At 36.9% G+C, this 22,717-nt stretch overlaps 1 protein-coding gene across 5 annotated transcripts in view; it reads left to right on the top strand.

The window, feature by feature from the left end:
* Positions 1-19,121, top strand: part of LOC136873833 (EF-hand calcium-binding domain-containing protein 14) — a 296,070-nt gene extending 276,949 nt beyond the window's left edge. For all 5 annotated transcript variants that reach the window (XM_067147100.2, XM_068227581.1, XM_067147098.2 and 2 more), the window contains exons 6-8: positions 5,727-5,855; positions 7,824-8,016; positions 18,053-19,121. In XM_067147100.2, coding sequence (XP_067003201.1) covers positions 5,727-5,855; positions 7,824-8,016; positions 18,053-18,081 — 351 coding nt within the window. In that variant the 3' untranslated portion in view covers positions 18,082-19,121. The remainder of the gene's footprint in view (positions 1-5,726; positions 5,856-7,823; positions 8,017-18,052) is intronic.
* The last annotated feature ends 3,596 nt before the right edge of the window (positions 19,122-22,717 follow it).

The following is a 22,717-nucleotide window of genomic DNA, read 5'->3' as shown; positions in this document are numbered from 1 at the left end:
ATATTGACTATCAAAGAGTGCCTACATTTTTCTGGACCCCACTGTAAATATCCCACATTATGGGACTACTGTAGTTTCAATCATATCAGCCACTTATAACTAAAAATTGGCAAAGCATTAGACTCTGTATGTATACATTATACATAAAACAATGATAAAACTTATACATTAAAATTGGTTGATGTGCGTGTGAGTTGTGTTGTGATGTTTGATGTGTCTTGAAAAAGTAAAATTTGTGTTGGCGACATCACTACAGGTATTAATTCTTAAAATTAAAATTACTTCTAACTGACATTTACATAGGATAAAATATTGGTAGTATTGGTAAATGTCATTGAGTCTGTGGAAATTGCATCTATGAGAATTTCAGCATTGACATAATCATGAATTGTCACCTTAATTAAGGCCACAGCAACTTCCTTCCCACTGCTAGCCCTTTCCTGTCCCATCGTCGCCATAAGACCTGTCTGTGTCGTGAGGTAAAGCAACTTTTAAAAAAAGTTTCTGTCTGCTGCTTGATATAAGTTGCTGCCGATTGTAAAGCTGCACTTCCATCAGCGTGACTAATTTTTCCCTGTTAATTTTCTTCTTCTTCATCATCGACTTCTTCTACTTCTTTGTTAAGGGCAGCGTGACTCAAGGACAGATGCCGGCCGGACTTTCTGGCCAAACTAGAGGGAGTTATTGGTGGCAAATTATGTATTAATCTAAAACATCTGGTAATGCAAACAGGTTCAGTCAGATTTACTTGAGGTAAACATATGGGGGCCCCAAAATACTGCCTTGCAGGGGACCCAAAAATTCTTTCATCTGGCCCTGGGTGCATGCACTACTATTGTGGAAGAAAATATAGACACCTGAGTTTATACGTTAATAAAAAGTTTATCCTTTGTCCCACATAGAAACAAGCTACACTAAAATTTATCTTATTTTATTCTTCATTTAATTATGTGTAGTAGAAATTTTTATTGTACCTAGTTAAAATTTTAACGCAGGTTGAACAAAAAAGTGCCAGTATTTTTTCCATTTCCAGTGGAGCACTCACTTTAGAAGTATTGATCTGTTCGTTACCAAACTTTAATACGGTACGTCTTCATGCAACTTATTGTTTATCTGTATACCAAGATTTTATTTCATCTCATATTTGTGAAAAACATTGTAAATTTCGTGAAATAACATTTTCTCATTACTAGGTGACTTATAGATACGCTTCTTTCTTCTCTCAAAACCACTTAGTTAAATATAAATCAGTATAAAATCAACAGTTGCCTGCAGGCAAAAAGCATTCTTTAATTTTAGCCTGACATTCTCTTGAGCTTCATAACAAGCTAAATTGTTTACGGCTATGATCACCCAGTAATGAGAAAATGTTGTTTCACCAAAATTACAACTTTTTTTTTTTTTTTTTTTTTTTTTAATATCAGATGAAATAAAATCTTGGTATACAGATCAACAATAAGTTGCTTTAAGACATATTAAGGTTTGGTAATGATGAGATCAGTACTTTTAAAGTCACGAATTTTCAAATTGAGTGCTCCGTTGGAAATGGAAAAAATACCAGCACTTTTTTTTGTTCAATCTGCGTTAAAATTTTAACTGGGTACGATAAGAATTTCTACTACATATAATTAAACATAGAATAAAATACACTAAATTTTAGTGTAGCTTGTTTCTATGTGGAACAAAGGAAAACATTTTTATTAATGTATAAACAAGGGTGTCTATACTTTTTTCCACGACAGTAGTCTAGCCATTCAATTCCTGAACAGTGTGTCCTGAGTTTGAATCCTTACAACTTTAGTGGTTTTGAATAGAATCAGTGCATGTTAATGCAAAGGGCAGCTGTCATTAAATTCTGAGCCGAGTGCTTAACTGAGCTGGGATTAATAAAGTTAGCACTCCCTTTCTCCAGGGGATCGTACCTTATGAGACATTTGTGGATATTATGGAGGATCAGGTGAAATGTGATGTTACTTTTTTTTTTTTTTTTTTCTTCAGACTTTCCTGTGTCAACTTTTCCTTGTTTAGTTTGTGTTCTTCTCCAACCTCAGTGATAAAATATTTGCAAACTCTAGGTAGTCTTTCATTTTTCCATCTCTTATGGTTCTCTTCTTCACTTGACATCCTCAATCCTTGAAAAGTTAAGCCTATTGCTCACGGTAAAATGTTTCGTAAAATTTGTTGTACAATTAATTTTATAAAAATTTGGTGAAAACAAGTTGTGTTGCTCACGGTAAAATTATTTTATAAAAACCGTGGAAGCATCAGGATGGCCATCTATGAACTCACTTCTGAACTAAGATGTGGATGTGCTGCCATCTATTGATAAACTTTTAAACAAAGAATCAGCTGTTCAACTTGCAGTGTGTTTGAGAGGATGGCTCCAACAAACAAAGCAAAACTTGCTGCTTTAGCTGCAATTTTATGTTGTACAATGGTAAAAAAGGAGAAAGGAAATGCCAGGAAATGCTGGACAGGGGATTGGATCAAAAGAAAGGAGGAGGTCGAAAATTAGTTGAGGTTAGAAGACCAGCATTGATATAGGGATTCGGCGATTGTGTTTTCTGCCTCTCTTCTTGCATTTCTGTTGTGGTAAAGTGGCGTTTCAACTTCGTACAAACAAGGATATTTCTGGTATTCGTCCAGTAAAATACTAACAGCTTCCTTAGTCCACCTGGATCCTGCCATTTTAGAAAGAAGTGTTTGTTTACAATCAAGCTTCACAATCTTCTCACGACGTAGTGCCAGCATCATCATGATGTCAGCTTCGCTGATGGTTCATTTCGTAAAATTAATTTTACAGAATAGAACATGTTCTATTTTATGAAAAGGTTTATCAAAGGTTTTACAAAACTTTATTTGACCGTGAGCAACAGAAATTTTATAAAATTACATTATTGTACAATAAATTTGACAGAAAATTTTACCGTGAGTAACAGGCATTAGATTTCTCATTTTCTCCTTCTGTAAAGTTATAAAGGATTGAGAGTCCTTTTGTCCTGGTTCTTAAAATTATGTTCACCACCAGCACTATATCTTGCTTGTATTGACATCATCATCTTTTTTTTTCTTTTTAACATCATTATCCCCATCGGTGGAATGTGATAGAACTTATTTAGCTGATGCTGGTTTTTTACCTGATGGTGTCTGTAATCTGTTCAGAATGCTGCTGAAGCTTCCAGAGACTTCCGTTTCATCCAGATTCTCTCTGAGCACACTGGACCAAAGATTTTCCTCAATATATTCCTCTCCTATTTCTCTATGTCTTTAATAAGTGATTTGCCTCCAACGATCAAGATTTTCGAGGCATATAGTGCCTGCTAAATGGATTGAGTAGCTCGGTTGTTGCTTTTGCCAGTCCCAAGCCCGGAAAAACGAGGGGGGTTGGCTTAAAGCCGTAAAATAACAGCCAGAAAACATCTTGAGGCAACCTCTAAGGCTCAATACCTTAGTAGAAACACCGAGATTGATTACAATCATTTTCCCCAATACCTTCAACTTATCATCTTCATTATGATCGTCATCATCATCATCATCATTATTATCCATTAAGCCCAAATAAGGACCATGTTTGAATTTACTTAGCCCACTATTTCTTATTTTCTACCCTAATATTCTCTCCATTCATTCACAGAGTTTCTTTTTGTGGTCTGCTGTTGATCCTACTGTATATATTTTCTTTTAGATTTCTCTGCAAATTTATGTGTATTAAACTTCTAAACATTATTCTGTCTTGAGTGGTTTCTTCAGTAATACCAGTTTCTTCTAGATCTTTGTTTATTTCTACTAACGAATTGTTGTAGTTTTTCAGGGATTTTTTTTCTCTTTCAAAAATTACAAAATTACAACTCACATTTCAAAACAAATCAATTAAAAAGAAAAAACAACATGACAGTTTAAAACATGTAGTGAGCTGAAAACTATAAGCACACCTGTATATTTTATAAGAGTGTTGAGACTAATATAAGACACAAACTTCACTTTATAATTTAAAGAAAGACATACAAAATTATAATAATACTCTATTGAAAAAAAAGTACAAAGCCATCTCATTGTTGTCAATTCTCATTACATCACTGTGTAAAGTACATAAAATAAAATAAAAACATTTAAAAATGAAATAAAATGTTTCACAAATTTCTCTATATTGCTGTTTTTTTTTACTATTTCTCAACGAGCAGTCTTGATTGATCTGATAAAGTCCACCAACGTCCATCCACTCTTATCGTATGATGTCAAATTCCAATGCACTGCCACCGCTATCAGCCAAGTTACAGCATTTTTCTGCCAGTTGAAATTCTCCAATCATTAACTGCTCATTTGATAAAGAAGACAGACCTCTTTGTATTTTCCGCACTGTATCGACACTGTGGTATCGAGCTCACCACAGTGTCCACACTTATTATCTTCAGACAAGTTGTGACAGAAGCATTTTGTTGCTGTTGGAACAATGTCATTAATTACCGAGTAGACTGATGATCTCCACTGTGTTGGTATTTGTTTATTGTTAGCATTTGACCACAACATTTTCCATTTTCTTTGAGGGAATTTTTGTTCAATCGGTACTGGCCTCCGTAATCCTTTTAGCAGGCAAGTAGAAATTCTTTGTCGAGTGAAATTATTTTCTTTCTTTTCGGTCCTGTGGGAGACTGTCAGGGATACCAATGATGGTTCAGAAAGCAGGATGTATGTGCCTATGTCAACCACCTCTTACATCAGGCTCAGGAGGTTGAAGAAATGTCAGTTCTGTTTGAGATAGTACTAGGTTTAGAAGTTTCTTCATCAATCTATTGTTTTAATTGCCTTTTTCCAATTGTATCCATGATCTTTTTCTTTAATTTGATGAATTTCCTGCAGTTTCATTTTCATCCAAATTCCATTTTAGCATATTGATCCTAGGGTTTTACTGAGAATTTTTCTCTCTTGTTTTTCAATGTCTTTTTATTTGTGACGTGCTATTTATCAGGATTTTGGATGCATATAGTGCCTCTGGTTTGATGACTGTTATTGTGTCATAATTTTGCATTTTTTTAATATAGATTTTTTTGCTATATTTGTTCCAGGTGATTTTGTAAGCTCTTCACAAATTTTCCTTTTTTCTTTCCTTCTTCTTTCTGATTTATCCCTGCGGTTAAATAATTTTGCCTTATGTACCAGTATTTGGAAGATTTGTTCAAAGTGATTAATCTTGATTTAGTTCATTCAGTATACTGCAGATTTTAAAATGAAATTTGGAGTCCAGTTTTTTAATGCTATTTCATGTTTTCCTATGGACTAGATTGTTTCTTGCCTGTTTCTGGTAAGGATTGCAAAGTCACCTGCAAAACCTAAGCAGTCAAGGTGAATTTATTTTTAAGAAGTCTGCCAATATTAATCCCTTTAGTTACTTTTTTCCATTCACAAATCACTTTTTCCAAAACTAGATTGTAAAGTAGTGGGGATAATTCATCGCCTTGTGGGACACTAGTTCTGATTTCAAATGGTTTCAGAAATTTCTCCTAGAAATTTAACTTTTAGTATTGTGCTGGTTAGAGTTTATTTGATCAGTTCTCTTGTTTAATTGTCAATTTGGAATTCCTCTAGTGTGTTGAAAAATGTCTGTCTGTCTGTAAGTAGAGCTTTGGAAAATATTTTATACATTACTGTTGGGGGAAAAATAATTATTAATAATAATAATAATAATATCTCAAAACATTGAATTATGATATCATGTTTTGACTTTTCAGAAAGCAATTGATACCTTGCGGGAATTGAGCCAGAACGTAAGTGCTCGCGTTACCACACTTGAAGGAGAATGCACCAAATCATCGGCCCAGGCAGCTTTAATGTCTACAGTCAACAATATTACAGAACAGGTATTGTAGATCTCTTATCCAAACTGATATTGCTCACATATTGTTAATGAGTTACTATATCATTTGTAAGTGAAGTAAAAACTAGAAATTCCTTAGCAGAAATCAAATAATAAAAAAGAGATCACCCAGAATCCTCATGCATGAAAATATTTTTCTTCCTCAGCTATTGTATACTAATTTAAAATATGTAAAGTGTTAAATATTTTCATTTGCAAATTGAAATACAGAAGGATAAGAACAAACTGCATAGTTTCACACACTGTTTTCTTCATAAATGAGCTCCCTCTTTATCAGTCCCAGTTCTTCCAGAAAGCCTGTGCTCTTCTTTTACCACGTGTTTTAATCTTTTTCTCTTTTTTGCTTGTTGCTTGTCCCTTTTCTTGTATTTATCTGGCCTTATCCTGATCCTATATTTCCCACATAAAGAAGTTTCAAGGAATGTGGATGCCCCCTCTCCTCTGCCCCTCTCATAAGGCTAAGAAGCAGAAAATAGCTTGTCAGTGCTGAGAGGAGATAGATCTGGTAAACAGATTGATGACAGAAGAGCACATGTTCGTGTAAAAAAGTGGATTTTATTCTTGTCATCTTGGTCTCCATGTTTGTCCTTGTAAATCCTTTCTTTTGTCCCTCTGTCCACACTAACCAGTTATTGCATTCCTTTCACCCTTTAGCTACCTATCCTTCTTGCTAATCCAATGTTGCAGGTAAACTGAACCTGAAACAAACTGTGCTAACATAGTATGTATGGTTTCTGAAAAACTAGACATATAAATGGAAGGGAAAACAATGATTTTGAATTTTCAAGTAAGGTTGGCACCCAGTGAGTTAAGTGCATTAGGATAGTGGATAGTACTTCAAAATTAAACTTCCTTTCCATACATTCTGTACTGGTAAACTGAGGTAGTGCTATCTTCATTAAAATCAAGTTGTGATGGTGATGATGATGATAATTTATTTATTTATTATTCGCTAATCAGCCAACTAGGGACCACGATAAGTTTCATTATACATTCTGGCGTTTGCTCAGTTTTTGATTGATCCAGTAGGTTTTCATTAGCTCGCTGTGTCGAGCACGGCTTTCATCCAGCCACTTTGCACCAGTTGTCCATTTCACATCCTGAAAAGTCCCAAAAGTCACAATGCTTTTTCTGAAAAATGTCTTGTTTGTGCACTTCATCTGGTTGTAGACACATATTTCTTCGAGGTCTTTCTTGACGTTAACCTACCAGGGAAATGTTTTTTGGTTTTGAGTCAAAATTATTAGAAATGGGTTTTTGTCCATCGAGAGTCGTCCATCCATCATAAGTGACCGTAGAAGCGAGCCCTGCATTAACGCATTGTGTCCGTGATCATCTCTATCTTAGAGTAGATTTCGTGTCCAGATTTTATTATGTACATACCATTTTCATTATTTGGGCCAAGAATGGTGTGGAGAATCTTTTTCTCTTTTTGCTGCAACTTAGCGAGTGCACGTTTCTGAGAGAGGATAAGGCATTCTGATGCGTAGAGAGATACTGGTTTGATGACAGTGTTATAATGGTGAATTTTTGTATTTAGGGAAAAGCACCTTTTGTTATGTTATGTTCCAGGTGGTTTGGAAAGCTACCTCCATTTTCCTTGTCCTGGCCGCTAGGGCCTCGGTATTTAGTTCGTTTGATTAGATCCACTCACCAAGGTATTTAAACGTGTTTATTGTTCTGAATTTGGTGTTCAATTGGGTCTGTTGTCTTTGATGTTTAATATCATCATCATCATCATTATTATTATTATTATTATTATTATTATTATTATTATTATTATCGCCACCACCACCACCACCACCACCACCACCACCACCACCACCACCACCACCACCACCACCACCACTCAGGCTATATCTATTAATGAGAGCAATGCTAGAAACTTGAGTGTTTATGGTGTTAGTGGTATAAATTTAAATTCAGATAAAGTTAATGCTATGTTGTGTAGGTTGGAAGCAATGAAGGGCAGCTTCATGATCTCAATACACGAGTATTGCAGCTTCAGGATCAGTATTCCCAGCTAAAGAGTAATGGATCCCAACTAACAATGGCTGTGAATGATGTTCGCCAGGCTGTTTCCAAGTTAAAAGAGCAATATCCACCAGTCTTACGAGTGCAACCTTCCAACAAGGAGCCATCAAGTAAGTACCTCTTTCACAAATTGATAAAGTCTTCATTGTTAACTAGCTGTAAGACCTGTCATTGACAGGACAATTGCTTAGCATGTGCATAATTATATATTTGTCCATCCTTCATATTGTTCCCCAGATTCTGAAATGCATAAGTGGGCATGCCTCTCCCTATCAACGGCTTGTTGTGACGTACTCACTTCCTTGCTGTCAGTCGTCCTTTGCAGTTTCATACTGTTTTGTATTATTGTTGATCTTGATTTGATCTTTTCCTTCCGTTGTAAAAGAAAACCAAGTGTCAGGTTAATTTTTAAAAAATATTGACAGATATACAAAGCCTGTATCATGTTCCTTTCCATATCATTTCCCACATAGCTGACACAGTTAAAATATCCATTCCAACCGAGAATTGAACCCGAGGTCTTCTGAACCGAAGGCCATTACATTACCCATTCAGCTGAAGAGCTGGACCGATCTCCATAGCAACTCTCTTTACAGTCTATAGAGTTAGTTACTGGTTCTTGGACTTTATCTTTCACACGACTGCCACTAGTATTTCCCTTATTTTTGACAGTATTGGTAAAAAAGGTATAGAATAAAAATATGCCCTTCATAGCAGGTTCAATCCTGGCTCAGTCCAGTAGTATTTGAAGGTGCTCAAATACATCAGCCTTATGTTGGTAGATTTACTGGCACGAAAATGAACTCTTGCAGGACAGAATTCTGGCACCTCGACGTCTCTGAAAACCTTCAGAAGTAGTTAAAATAATTTAAAATATGCCATGAGCTATTTTCTTGTAAAACCAACCATAAGAGTAATACATCTTTTTTTTTTCCTTGCTTTAGGCCCCTTCTGAAGAATGCCCTCCTCCCAAAACATTTTGAACAACTTATAGCTAAGATCCTACTTGACTTTATTCTAAGTTGAAATACCAAGTTTCATTAAAATCCACCCATGATGCTGTGACAGACACAGACAAATATTAAAGTGAACTTGATACAAGTCATTACAGTGACATCACTATTCTTGTCAGAATACAAAATTAACAGACTGGAATGTCATGTTGAAAAGCAATGCTATCGTATGAAGTGCCTGATCAAATTAAAAATGGCACAGTTTCTCACTTTTCACGAACGGTTCTACAGTGGCGTTCTACCAATGCCAAGTTCCAGAACTGGAATGACCTGGCCACAGACACTGGTGAACATTGCTCTGCCATTTTCCATTAATTGTGCACACTACTCATTCCTATCAGAGCCTCATGGCACGGATCGAATAGCTGGAATACTATGACGAACCAGTATAATCCAGAGGAATGGCATACTGAAAGAGAAAGTTACCTAACTCCCCAGCTACTTCCCGCTAATATTGAGGCAGGCTGTTCTATTTGGCACACAACAGTTTGTTTGTCCAACCCTTGTCCCGTTTCTCTACGAGGTCGGGTATGAGGTGAGATGAATCTGTCGTGGCGGGTTTTTATGACCGGATGCCCTTTCTGACGTCAACCTCATCAGAGGAGTTAATGAGATGAAATGAATTACGTGATATATGATAGTAGGAAAGGAGAACCGGGTGAGTGGGCCATGCGGTTAGAGGCGTGCGGCTGTGAGCTTGCACACGGGAGCTAGTGGGTTCGAATCCCACTGTCAGCAGCCCTGAAGATGGTTTTCCGTGGTTTCCCATTTTCACATGAGGCAAATGCTGGGGCTGTACCTTAATTAAGGCCACGGCTGCTTCCTTCCAACTCCTAGGCCTTTTCTATCCCATGGTCGCCATAAGACCTATCTGTGTCAGTGCAACGTAAAGCCACTAGCTAAGGAAAGTAGAGGGTGAAACTCGGTGCTGGCACATAGCCTACTCCTGTTGTATAGCACCAAGGGGTCTGCTTAAGGCTTAACATCTCCATCTGACGGACGAATCACCATCAACAGCGTCATATGCCCTCACTCTATATGAGCACTGCGGAGAGGTTTGGAATTTAATCCAGGCTTTTGACATGCAATCTACGTAGGTGGTTTGAAAAGTTCTCGGAATGTACTAGAATTAAGTATCTTACCTCGGTGGAACTGCTTTTATTTTTCAACATAGTCTCCCTGTAGACTAATGCATTTGGTCCAGCGATGTTCCAATGCCTTGATCCTATCTCGAAAATGAGATTCCTCCAGACCTGCAAAATACCTCTCCAATTCGGCTGTCAGTTCTTCCCTTGTAGAAAATCTCCGTCCACCAAGGAAAATTTTCAGCTTGGGGAATAGATGAAAGTCTGATGGTGCCAAATCAGGTGAATAAGGTGGATGTGGCAACAATTCGTACCCCAGTTCATGAAGTTTTGCCATGGCAATAACACTTGTGTGCGGCGGAGTGTTGTCCTGATGAAATATGACCTTTTTCCTTGCCAAACCAGGCCTTGTTTCGCGTATCTTTTCCTGTAGTTGGTCTAGGAGGTTTGCATAGTATTGCCCCATAATTTTTTGGCCAGTAGGAAGATAATCTATCAGCAGAATGCCTTTTGCATCCCAGAAAACAGAACCTTTCCGGCCGAACGCACTGCCTTTGCTTTCTTTGGTGGTGGTAGTGAATCAGCATGTTTCCACTGCTTTGACTGCTGTTTGGTCTCTGGGGTATAGTAGTGGACCCAAGTTTCATCTGTAGTCACAAACCGGCGCAAAAAATCTTGTTGGTTGCACTGAAAATGGGCCAGACTTTGTTCGGACATTTCCAATCTGGTGCGTTTATTGTCCATACCTTGTCCCATCTTGCGGATAATTTGTTCATACCCAATTCTTCGGTTAAAATATAATACACCCATTCAGAAGACATCCCTACAGCTTCAGCAATCTCCCGCACTTTCAGTCGACGATCCTCCATGACCATTTTATGCACTTTTGCGATAAATTCTGGGGTCTTAACACTTTTTGGCCGTCCACTACGCGGATCATCATCCAAGCTCTCCCGACCAAATTTAAACTCGCTGGTCCACTTGGCAACAGTTAAAAATGAAGGAGCAGAGTCCCCCAGTGTGTTCTGAAAGTCGGCATGAATTTCCTTTGCTTTCATACCTTTCTTTACAAAGTATTTAATCACTGCTCGAATCTCAGTTTTTTCCATTGTCACAAATCACTACGCGGGAACTAAAACAAAGAGTCGTCACTACCACACTCCTGCAGCTAGAGCACTGACGCGCCACGTGTTCACTCACAAAGGATGTGTGATTATTGTGCGGGAACCTTGTTGCTCTAGCACTGACATCTAGCGGTGATTCCGAGAACTTTTCAAACCGTCCTTGTAGTGATTAGAAATTGTATACCACCACCTCCCCTACCCTACCGGCCAACATTCTGATAGTGAATTTTTTTCGATCAACGGGACCCGAACCGGCTTACCACGGTGTCAAACCGTTTAGACTTCAACGTCTTAACGATCATGGCCATCAGGCGGGCTACTTGGCACACAACAGTAATACCACATACACCAGAGATCGGTGACAGCAGAAGAAATAAAGCACATTATAACAAACAATGTAATGTTATTGTTGATCAATTTTATGGACTTTCATTATTGTAGACTTTCATATCTAGTTTTCCTCTGACTGTAATATTAAGGCATCCAATGAAAAGGGGTTTCTTCTTCTTCTTCCTTTCATGACGCTCCTTTGTGACTTTCTCTCATTTCGATAGTTATGTTTACAATTTTCCTCGCAAATATGGATTGATGAGCACGCGGTTCTTCACTTTTAGACGACCATGACAGAAGTACTGCCTTCGCTAGTTAACATGACTGAACAGTGTTTCCATGTTAGCGATGCTTGGCATTGACATGGACTAAGCAACAAATGTCTAAATTGTGAATCTCTCTGTTATCATAGCTGGTACAGTAAAACTGTATAAAACATAAATGATCAAAAATTGTATTCTCTACAACTTTTGTTCTGTATCAATAGGACCCCTAATAACATTGATATTTGAGAATTAAATGTGAGGCCTTCTCCTTATACTACATTTTCACTCAGTGTGAATAAATGAATTTATATCCTAGACTGTATTGCCTTATTTCCCAACTTTATATACCAATTTTCATTAATTTCTGTTCAGCCATTTTCTCATGGGTTGGCCATAGACTAAGCAGCAGAAATATAAATTCATGAATATCTCTGTCATCATACCCAGTACAGAAAACTGTATAAGTCCTAAGTGATCCAAAATTGTATTCTTTACAACTTTTGTTATGTAGTATTTATCAGTAGGACCAATAATAAAGTAGATATTTGAGAATTAAATTTTAGGCCTTCCCTAAACTGCTGTTTCACCCAGTGTAAATAAAATTATTCATAGCCTACATTGTCATGCTTTTTCCCCGACTTTGCATACCGATTTTCATGAAATTCTGTTCATCCATTCTCTCGTGATTTTTGTACATACATACAGAGATGACAAAGAATTAAAAATTGTTTTTCCTTCTTACTGTTGACACAACCAATACAGAATTACTATTCCTTTTCAATTGTGACCTATGTACAGACAAAACTCTTATTTTATATATATATAGATATTTAAAGCTTTAAATGCCATGGATATTTCATTAGAAACCACAACTGCGTTAATAATGCCCTCCTGTCCTGTTTCCTTCCTTTATTGGTTGATCCTTCACTTTTTCTACCCATTCTTCAAGGGACCAAATTCTGGGTATTTAACCATCAAATGTCATTTACAATACATTGAATGACAAAATATTTCAACGTCTTTGAGTGTTACAATAACTGGTAACAATGTTGCTAGTCCTTGATAGCATTCCTGTGCGAATCATGCCAAGAGAATAGCACCTTACAGTTCCTGCTAATCAGTTGGTGATAATTATTGTTTCAAAGGGAAGTACAGGGAGACTTTGTAATGGAGTACCGAGGCATAGGAAGGCGGAGAACCAGCGACAGTGAGCGGACATAGTCGGCTCAAAGAAGCAGCATGATTACACCTATACGAACTAAATAAAACTGAACTTGCCAGCTATATACATGCCAGGACAAATAAATAAATAAATGAAATTCACGATTATTCACAGAAGATCTTGAAAGTGATCTCCCTGAACTGCGATGCAAGCTTCACATTTTGTAATGAGATTTCGAAACACACTTTGCAGTTCATGGAAACTGATGGAATGCACAATGTTTCTAATTCCAATTTTTCATTCTTCTGCAATTCGAAGATTATTCCTGTAAACATTTTCTTTGAGATTTCCTCATAGGTAAGAGTCATAGGTGCTTAAATAAAGCGAACGAGGGGGCCATAAACCTTTACTGATTATCTAATCACTATCGAACGCTTCCTGCAACCCTCGCATAGAATTACGCGCTGTATGGGCCATCACACCATCCTGCTGGAAAAAGCCGTACCTTCTTTCTTCTTCAGTCAGTTCAGCAAAAAGTGGTTCAAGAATGTTGTGAATTTAACAGTTGGAAGTAATTATGCCCTGAAAACATATCTGACCAATAATTCGTTGGGCTCATAGCACACCATACACCCACCTTCACATCACACAGAGGTCTCAGCTGTAAAATATGTGGGCTCTATGTATCCCAGATCCTATTGTTCTGTGAATTGACATACCCACTCAAATAAAGCTATGCTTTGTCACTCATAAAAAGGAAGTCCGGATCCTGATACCATCGTGGGCACTATTCATTAGCCAATTGCAAAATCTTACTCTTGCAATGAAATCTGTAGGCTGTATTTTATGGACTGAATAAGTCTCATAAGATCATAAATGTAATCATATTGTTCCGTTATGTGCTGATGAATATGAAATACCAGTTTCCAGAGCTATTCCCCGAAGTGACTTATGTGGACTGACTTGCAGTCTTGCCTGTATATTTTCTTACCTATCCTGTGCAAGAGCTATTCTCCTTTGCAGGTTTTTCTTATTAGTTACGGAACCAGTATTATGCCAGTTGTGAACGAGTTGTTGCCCGTAAAGTTTTGATAGTACTTAAGAACCAGGAAACTGTCTACAGAATTTTGCAAAGGCACCTTTTAACTCGTCACCATGTCGCTGTACAGCCTCTGGGGAACCATCTGGAGGTGAATGAACGTACCATTTCCACTTTTATTATAACGTCTAAATTCAAACCTTATTGTTTGAGAAGCCTTTATAATACCAATATTATAAATTTTCCAGCTACTCATTCTTGGTTGCCTGCATTTCGCCCCCGTGTGCTAAGTTGGGCTCATCAGTTTTGGTACTTAGCACACCCACCAAGACACATGGCTAGTGCATACCGTGGAGGGCATATTTTCTTACTTGAAGCCACCAGCAGTGCCAATGCACTATGAGAGACTTTGTCTCATTTCCAAAAATTGATGCCTGTCTGGCCATCACGGTGTGCACTAGCCATGCGTCTTGGTGGGTGTGCTAAGTACCAACTGATGAGGCCATCTTAGCACACGGGGGCGAAACGCAGGCAACCAAGAATGAGTTAGCTGGAAAATTTTTAATGTCCAATAATGGACCATTACTCATTCAGGACAAATATTTCATGTTCCCTATGGGAATCAACATCTATACCATAAGAAGCCTTTCTCGTGGACAGTCGAGATTTTCTCTGATGATGCAGAGCGAAGTTCTCTGCAAAACGTAAAGAATTTCACCTTATTTTCTTGACATGAAACCCAAAAGCCTATATCATGTCTATAATTCCATTAGGGTTGGAATAGAGAACAAGTTGACCAAGGGGGTTTGAATAAAATGTTGAAAGTTACAACCCTTGCTCCCAAACTTAGGCCCCCTGTGGAGTTACCCCTTTCAGTTACCTCTTACAACAGGTAGCGGATGTGTCACCACCAATATGGAGGGATTGTGGTGAAGATCATACTCTAACTGCTTCTTTATCTCATGTATGCTCCTGGAACCACAATACTATAATAATAATTTCGTATGGCTATTTCTAGCCGAGTGCAGCCCTTGTAAGGCAGACCCTCCGATGAGGGTGGGCGGCATCTGCCATGTGTAGTTAACTGCGTGTTATTGTGGTGGAGGATAGTGTTATGTGTGGTGTGTGAGTTGCAGGGATGTTGGGGACAGCACAAACACCCAGCCCCGGGCCATTGGAATTAACCAATTAAGGTTAAAATCCCCGACTCGGCTGGGAATCGAACCCAGGACCCTCTGAACCGAACGCCAGTACGCTGACCATTCAGCCAACAAGTCGGACACCACAATACTGAATCTGTGGCAGGGTGCATTATTTATTTGGAAATAGCCATTCGCCTCTCCAAACAATTGCAAGAATTGTCACCAAGTACTTCCATGCCAGTGAACTATTCCTTCACCATTACAGTGCCACATCATCCTGCACCTCTGACACATGACACTTCGGATCCACTGACCCGTGTTAAACTTGCGACAAATGAAGCCTCCCATCAGCTGTTGTACAATGTTATGCCAACTCATTGCAGGAACTGGACATTGCAACATACTGTATAATTTCATAAAGTCATCTAAATATTTTTATTGAAGTGTTTTATGCTCCTTGGTTGAATGGTCACCGTTGAGAGGGTCCTGGGTTTGATTTTTGGCCGAGTTAGGGATTTCAATCACATCTGCTTAGTTTCTCTACCTTGGGGACTGAGTGTTAGTGTTCATCCCAATACTCTCCTCTTCATACACACACAACACACTACACTACCAAACACCATAGAAACATGCAACAGTGAATAAATCCCTCCACTTAGGGTTGGCATTGGGAAGAGCATCCAACCGTAAAACTGGGCCACTTACACATCTACTTCAAAGTTGGCTCTCACAACCCTACCAAAGTGTGGAAAAGACAGCAGAAGAAGATATTAAATGTTGCATCCAAATTGAACATAAAATAGCTAGGTAAAAAGAGAAGAAGAAAAATATAGTGTCTGGTTTGAGGTTTATGACAGTTTGGTCTGTATCATTAAATCCAACACTTCATCCAAAATGGTAATAATCTAAATTAGATTCATCACATGAGTTTAGAGATATATTTAATTCCCTCTCAATATTGGTTAATTTCGCTGGCACGGGAGCTCAGTGTATGTGTCGTCTTCATCATCATTTCATCCTCATCATGACGCGCAGGTCACCTATGGGGGTCAAATCAAAAGACCTGCACCTGGCGAGTCGAACTTGTCGTTGGACACTCCCGGCACTAAAAGCCATATGCCATTTCATTTCATTTTCATCATTTATTTCTGTAAAATTGGCTGCTATGTTTTGACATGTATGTAGTAAACACAGGAAGTACGTCATACCAAGAGGAATAAACATGATGTTTAAAGTAACTATGAATTAGGACCTTCATTTGTTCCTAATATAACACATGTATCGATGATTCTGCTATCTAACACAAAAATTCATAACTTTTTCATGCAGTTATTGCTGGTAAAGAAGAACTGCTTTAATAATAATAATAATAATAATAATAATAATAATAATAATAATAATAATAATAATAAATTTATTAGTTTAACGTCTAACTACTTTTATGGTTTTCGGAGATGCCAAGGTACCAGAATTTAGTCCTGCAGGAGTTCTTTTACGTGCCAGTAAATCTACTGACACGAAGCTGATGTATTTGAGCACCTTCAAATACCACTGGACTGAGCCAGGGTCAAACCTGCCAAGTTAGTGTCAGAAGGCCAGCGCCTCAACTCTGAGCCACTCAGCCCAACGAACTGCATTTATATCAACAGTGGTGGATGAGATAGGCACACATATCTGTTGTCATCTATTTGTCCTAGGATTAATGTAACAACGGTTGTTTAATCCTGTTACTGTACTTTGCTCCTTACAACAATGATCACTACTACTGTACAAGATCTGTTTTAGTGATAGATTTATCCATTAGATTATGTATACTGTGATTTTTCTCTCTTATTTTCTCACACTTTTTGTTATTTTTCCACAGCCTCAGTTTTGTGATCATTAAGGCATTGCAGTCTAAACGGTCTTGACACCATGGCTAGCTGGTTCAAGACCCATTGGTCAGAAAAATATCACCAGCAGAATGTTGGCTGGCAGGGTAGGGGAGGCGGTGGTATACAATTTCTAATCACTAGATTGTGTGCCAAAAGCCTGGATTAAATTGCAAACCTCTCTGCAGAGCTCATATGGAGTGAGGAGATATGACGCTGTTGATGGTGATTCATCTGTCAGATGGAGACGTTAAGCCTTGAGCAGACCCCTTGGTGCTATTTGACAGGAGTTGGCAATGTACCAGTATCAGGTTTCACCCTCTCCCTTCCTACTATCGTATATCATGTCATTCATTTAATCTCATTAACTCCTCTGATGAGGTTGATGTCAGGAAAGGCATCCAGTCATAAAAACCAGCCACGAGAGATTCATCTTGCCTTATACCCGACCCCACCTCGGGCAGTAGTGGATATTAATAATCCATCCATAAAACGGGCAGGCTTCGATCTGCCACGCTGCACCTGGAGTAGACTAAATCGCATGAGATGTGGAGTAGGTAGAACAGCATCTACTTCACACACCTGGAACTGGTCAGTTTCTCCATACTGTGACTATGGGGAGGTTCGCCAAACAATGAAACATGTAGTGCAGGAATGTCCACTCCGTGCTTTCACTGGTGTCATGGAAGACCTCAACTCAGCAACACCCAAAGCAGTGAAGCGGGTGGCGGGTTCGGACATTCACATTTAGTGAGATGTACATCACTCGCACTCACTGTATATATATGAACTGTCGGAATTGATAGATGGATAGTGATGTAAATATATTGTGTTTTTTCTTGTTCTTTCAAACTTTGTAAATTGCTTTGACTGTATAGATAGGATAATTTGTCTTTACTTTGTACTTACCTTTCACTGATTGTGTAAATAGTTTATAGGTTGTCATTATTCATCATACGCCAAATAAATAAATAAATAAATAAATAAATAAATACCCGACCCCGTAGAGAAACGGGGAAAAAGGTTGGGTAAACTACAGCTTAAACTGTTGAGGATGTACAAGGTTGATCTCTGTTAATGGTATTCATTCTGGTATGTTCTTTTATGTTCGCAGAACCATCGCCTGATGTACCAGCTACTTAGAAATTAACATCAAGATCTGTATATAGTGGGAAGATTTCAAATGGGATTTTGTGAAAGATTTATAACTATTACAGTTGTATCAAGAAGAATATGTACAAATTAGTGGACTGCTTGCACTTCTCTCGTAACTGTAAAGTGGAAGAAACATAACTAAGATTTTGTTTACTATTAATGTTTCCCTTATTATATGTAATATTACTACTAGGAACATTTTTGACTGATTAAAATGATGATCAAGACTAGTCTTCAATAACTAATAAGTTATATTTCTAGTATGGCTTTCTGCTATCCAGTTACCCAATAAGAAAGTTTATTTATTTTAGAGTTTCATATAGCTTCTTCCTGCTCCATAGTAGTCTGTGATTTAATTTTCAAGCTAATCTTTATTTGAAGAATCATTATTTTATATATGTGACTTCAAAATTTTAGATGTGTTTATGGGGAAAATATCCTCCTGCACTCTTATGTTCTTAGTATTTTATTAAATGTGTACTGATATTTGTTTTGTTTTTTTGTGATTTTCACAATAGTACAGCAGTAAAGTAGGTGTTCAATAAATGTTTTATATTACTGAATTCTTATTTGAAGTATTAATCCAGAACTTAAGAATTCTATATTTCCATTTTTGTTAAAGCATAGGTAATTGTTCAATGAACAATTATATTTTGTGAATTTAAATAACAAAAAATAGATTGCACATTATGTTTTTATTTTCAGAGTTACATATGTTCATGTTAACTAAATTTTGATCATTGAAGTGTTGACTTCTATTTTTACATTCTCTGAAAGAAAGGAATAAACAAAGAAAAAAGAAAGAGTATATTACCAAAAGAAGAAAAGTTAAAAGGCTTGCATACTTCTATTCCAATATTATCATTATTATTATTATTATTTGGATGCATTATCTTTCAAATATCAGTTAACTTGATACTACTTGTGGAATAGTTTTCAAGCTCAAACTTGTGACTTCTAAAAATATTTCTGAAAATTAACACAAGCTTTTGTATTGTGTTGTCTGTTACCCTAAATAACATACTGTAGGTTCATGCATACTTCTATTCCAATATTATCATTATTATTATTATTATTTGGATGCATTATCTTTCAAATATCAGTTAACTTGATACTACTTGTGGAATAGTTTTCAAGCTCAAACTTGTGACTTCTAAAAATATTTCTGAAAATTAACACAAGCTTTTGTATTGTGTTGTCTGTTACCCTAAATAACATACTGTAGGTTCAGCAGTGATTTTTGTAACAAAGGAACGAGAATAATGGATCTTTTAAAGCGTTCCATAAAATAGACTTAAATTAATTCTGAAAGCTCCATTTGAAAAATGTCATGGTATGAACTCTTTCTTTTATGTTCTTTCTTAATTTTTAATAAGTTGACTTGAAAGCATCTTCTGTACTATGCTGATATCCAGAAAATTTTGCCTTATTTTAGAACTTTGTTTATTTTATTGCATGCATTTATAAGAATTTTGTTAAAGACCTCTGGTTCACGTGTGTGATCAGTAGTTTCCAAAAATATGACGTCAGTTTCATGAACAGAAAAAAACATTTCAAAAATCGTATTCCATTACTTGTCTTTGGATCCTTGATAACTTCAAAGTCATGCTATGCAATATCCTTGCTGTTTATGTTTAACGTATGCTGGCAGTTGCGAAAGAAATTGGTGTTATTGAATGGAATTTACTGGAAAGCTGTATACATATATAGCAAGGTTCACATTTATATTTGACTGTCAGAATTGTATGGTGTATACTTGCACCTTAGTACAGTTATGTGTATATACAGATTTAAATGAGTTTACTACTCAGATATCAGCTGATCATTGCCATTTTGTGTTAGAAAGTCAAGTCTGCTGAAAATTCTATAAGAAATGTTTCACAGGTATTGTGTTGAATGTCTTTTCCATAGTTAAATGCTGCCCCATTTATTCTTGGAAAATTGAGATTTAAAATATATTGTTAAAACTCTTGAAAATATAATGGCAACGGACTTGTCATTTTTATAAAGTGATATCTTGTAACTGTAGTATTACATCAGCAGTGAAACATTTGGGAACAAATATATTATTTTCTGTGATTCTCAGTCTTTCATTATTTCTTTCCTCTAAGATGCGGCTTTACAACTTTTCAGAGAGGAAGAGCCAAGTTGATGAATCCCATGGGCCGCTAAGGTATACTACAGTATTTAGTATCTCAAGATGCTAAGGTATACTACAGTATTTAGTATCTCAATATGCTTTTCAGATTCACAAGGAACACCACACACTTGATGATGATGGATGGTCATCATCATCCATTTCCCTCTCCAAATCCTGTCAGGTTGGGACATTTATGGCACCTTACCATCTTCTTTCCAGCCATCATTGTTCCTCCTTAACTGTGATTCAGTCCAGTTTTCAACCACCGTAGTCTGGGTTTCCCTTTTAATCTCCCTCCTTTTATATGGGTCTTCATCATCTGTTTCGGCATCCTTCCCTCTTCCATCCTGTTAACATGCCCAAACCATCTAAGTTTATACTTCTCCACTCTGTTGTAAAGCTTTTCCACTCCTATATCCTTCCTGACATCCATATTTCTTACTGTGTCCTTTCTTGTCTTCCTTATCATACTTCTTAAAAATTTCATTTCACTGGCTGGGATTTTACTCTCCTGCTTTTTTTGTCATTGTCCAGAATGTAAAGGAGAGGGCATATAAGTCTCTGGTAAGACCCCAACTAGAGTATGATTCAATCTATGGGACCCTCACCAGGATTACTTGATTTAAGAATAAAAAAATCCAAAGAATAGCAACTCGATTCGTTCTGGGTGATTTCCGACAAAAGAGTAGCGTTACAAAAATGTTGCAAAGTTTGGGCTGGTACGACTTGGGAGAAAGGAGATGAGCTGCTTGACTAAGCAGTATGTATCAAGAATATTACAAGAATATTTAATAAGACTACCTATTCAATACATACCAAGAATCTTATGGTTAAACTTTTACATAATATTATAGAGTCTTATTAGGTACATGTTTCACCCTCTATTAGGGGCATCATCAGCCTTAACTCAACCTTAAAGTCATTGCTCTTGGACCTTAACAATCGTTGTAAGATATAAAGTTCACAATTCATAACCTTTTTAACATCTTAAAATCAACACACTAGAAAACATCTAAAGTATATGGACAGAACAAATGATGGTTAATGAACGAAACTAGTGATAAAATACACTTTTTAAAATTAACATTTAGAACATGATCAGTCCTAACTTATGTGGAGTGTAGAATGTCTAAAACCAAAATGGATCTTCTTCAATTTACGCTACCATTATAACATTAAAAGACGTGGGCCCAATGACACTTTCTTCTAGGGGAACTTTTGCAGATTAAAACCTGAGTATAACATTAACTTGTGCGTGATGTGACCTATGCAACACCAACTTTAAGGCAAGAGGCATAAGTCAGACTGTGCTGTGCAATTAGATAAGAAATAGTAACATTAGAATAATTAATATTGTGATAATTGTTATAGGAAAATCTTGCTTCCTGCCATATGTGTTGATACTGAAAGAAAAGTTTTTGAAAAATCTCAACTGGAACTGTTGCTTAATAGTGAAGCAGTTTTTAAATGACGGTCTTGTAAGGACAATCACCCCAGTTGATGTGTGTTTATTCTTAGCTTTAGATGTGACTGAAAAATATCTGTAACAAGAGGAAAGTATTGACAGATTAACTTGTGTTATAAGATAACCCCCTTATACATAAATGCCAAGTGTGTGTTACTTACTTGTTCATATCGTGTTGCACACGTCTAACTGTTCTGGTATTGCCTGCTTGACTGACACTTCTACTCCTGGTGTTGTACCGGTGCAGAAGTGGCGGTGAGGAATGAAGAGGGAAGAAAGTAGGCGCAGCTTTGATTGCAGGTGCTGTTGTCTGAGGGGAGTTACTAGGAGTGGCTTGGGAGGCCATTAGCATGGTGGAGAAAGCTTTTAAGTATGAAGATTTAAAAATATTATGGATATTAATCTGTTTCAAACTCACAATGCGTAATAATTTAGGTGTTGATTCATATAAAGGATTTTTAACTTCAGTAACATCATTAAGAGTTTGTTTTTATTATAGGCTTGGTCTAAAAAGATGTATAAATTTTCTAGTTGATTCATAAGTTTTCCTTTACCTATACCTCTAATAATAGTAAGGTCTTTCTCTATGGATGTGAAATGATGTTCTACTTTCTTCATGTGAGAGCTCATCGCCGAGTATTTATTATGCTTGTTGGCATTGTAATGTTCCATAAATCTCATATAGAAGCTCTGACCTGTTTGTTCAATGTAAGAATATCCACACTGTGTACATCTAAATGCCAGACCCTGAATAACGGCTACTATTATGATTGACCTTATTATGATATGTTTTGATTAGTGTTCACTGTCCTGAAAGCTACATTAATGTTATGTTTCTTTAAGGTATTTGCAATCTGATGAATGGCTGAATTATTACATGTAAACGTGGCAAACTTAGTTTTTTAAGGTTTATCTGGTTCGAGATTAGTGGACTTGACTTTATTAATTAAACGATTGACCAAATCAATTTTAAACCCATCAAGTTTAGCCAGATTCCTTATATAAATGCCTTCAGATTT

This window comes from Anabrus simplex, chromosome 5 (assembly GCF_040414725.1).
Source record: "Anabrus simplex isolate iqAnaSimp1 chromosome 5, ASM4041472v1, whole genome shotgun sequence".
In the NCBI taxonomy this organism is placed as follows: Eukaryota; Metazoa; Arthropoda; class Insecta; order Orthoptera; family Tettigoniidae; genus Anabrus; species Anabrus simplex.
This window is presented reverse-complemented; position numbering and strand designations above follow the sequence as displayed.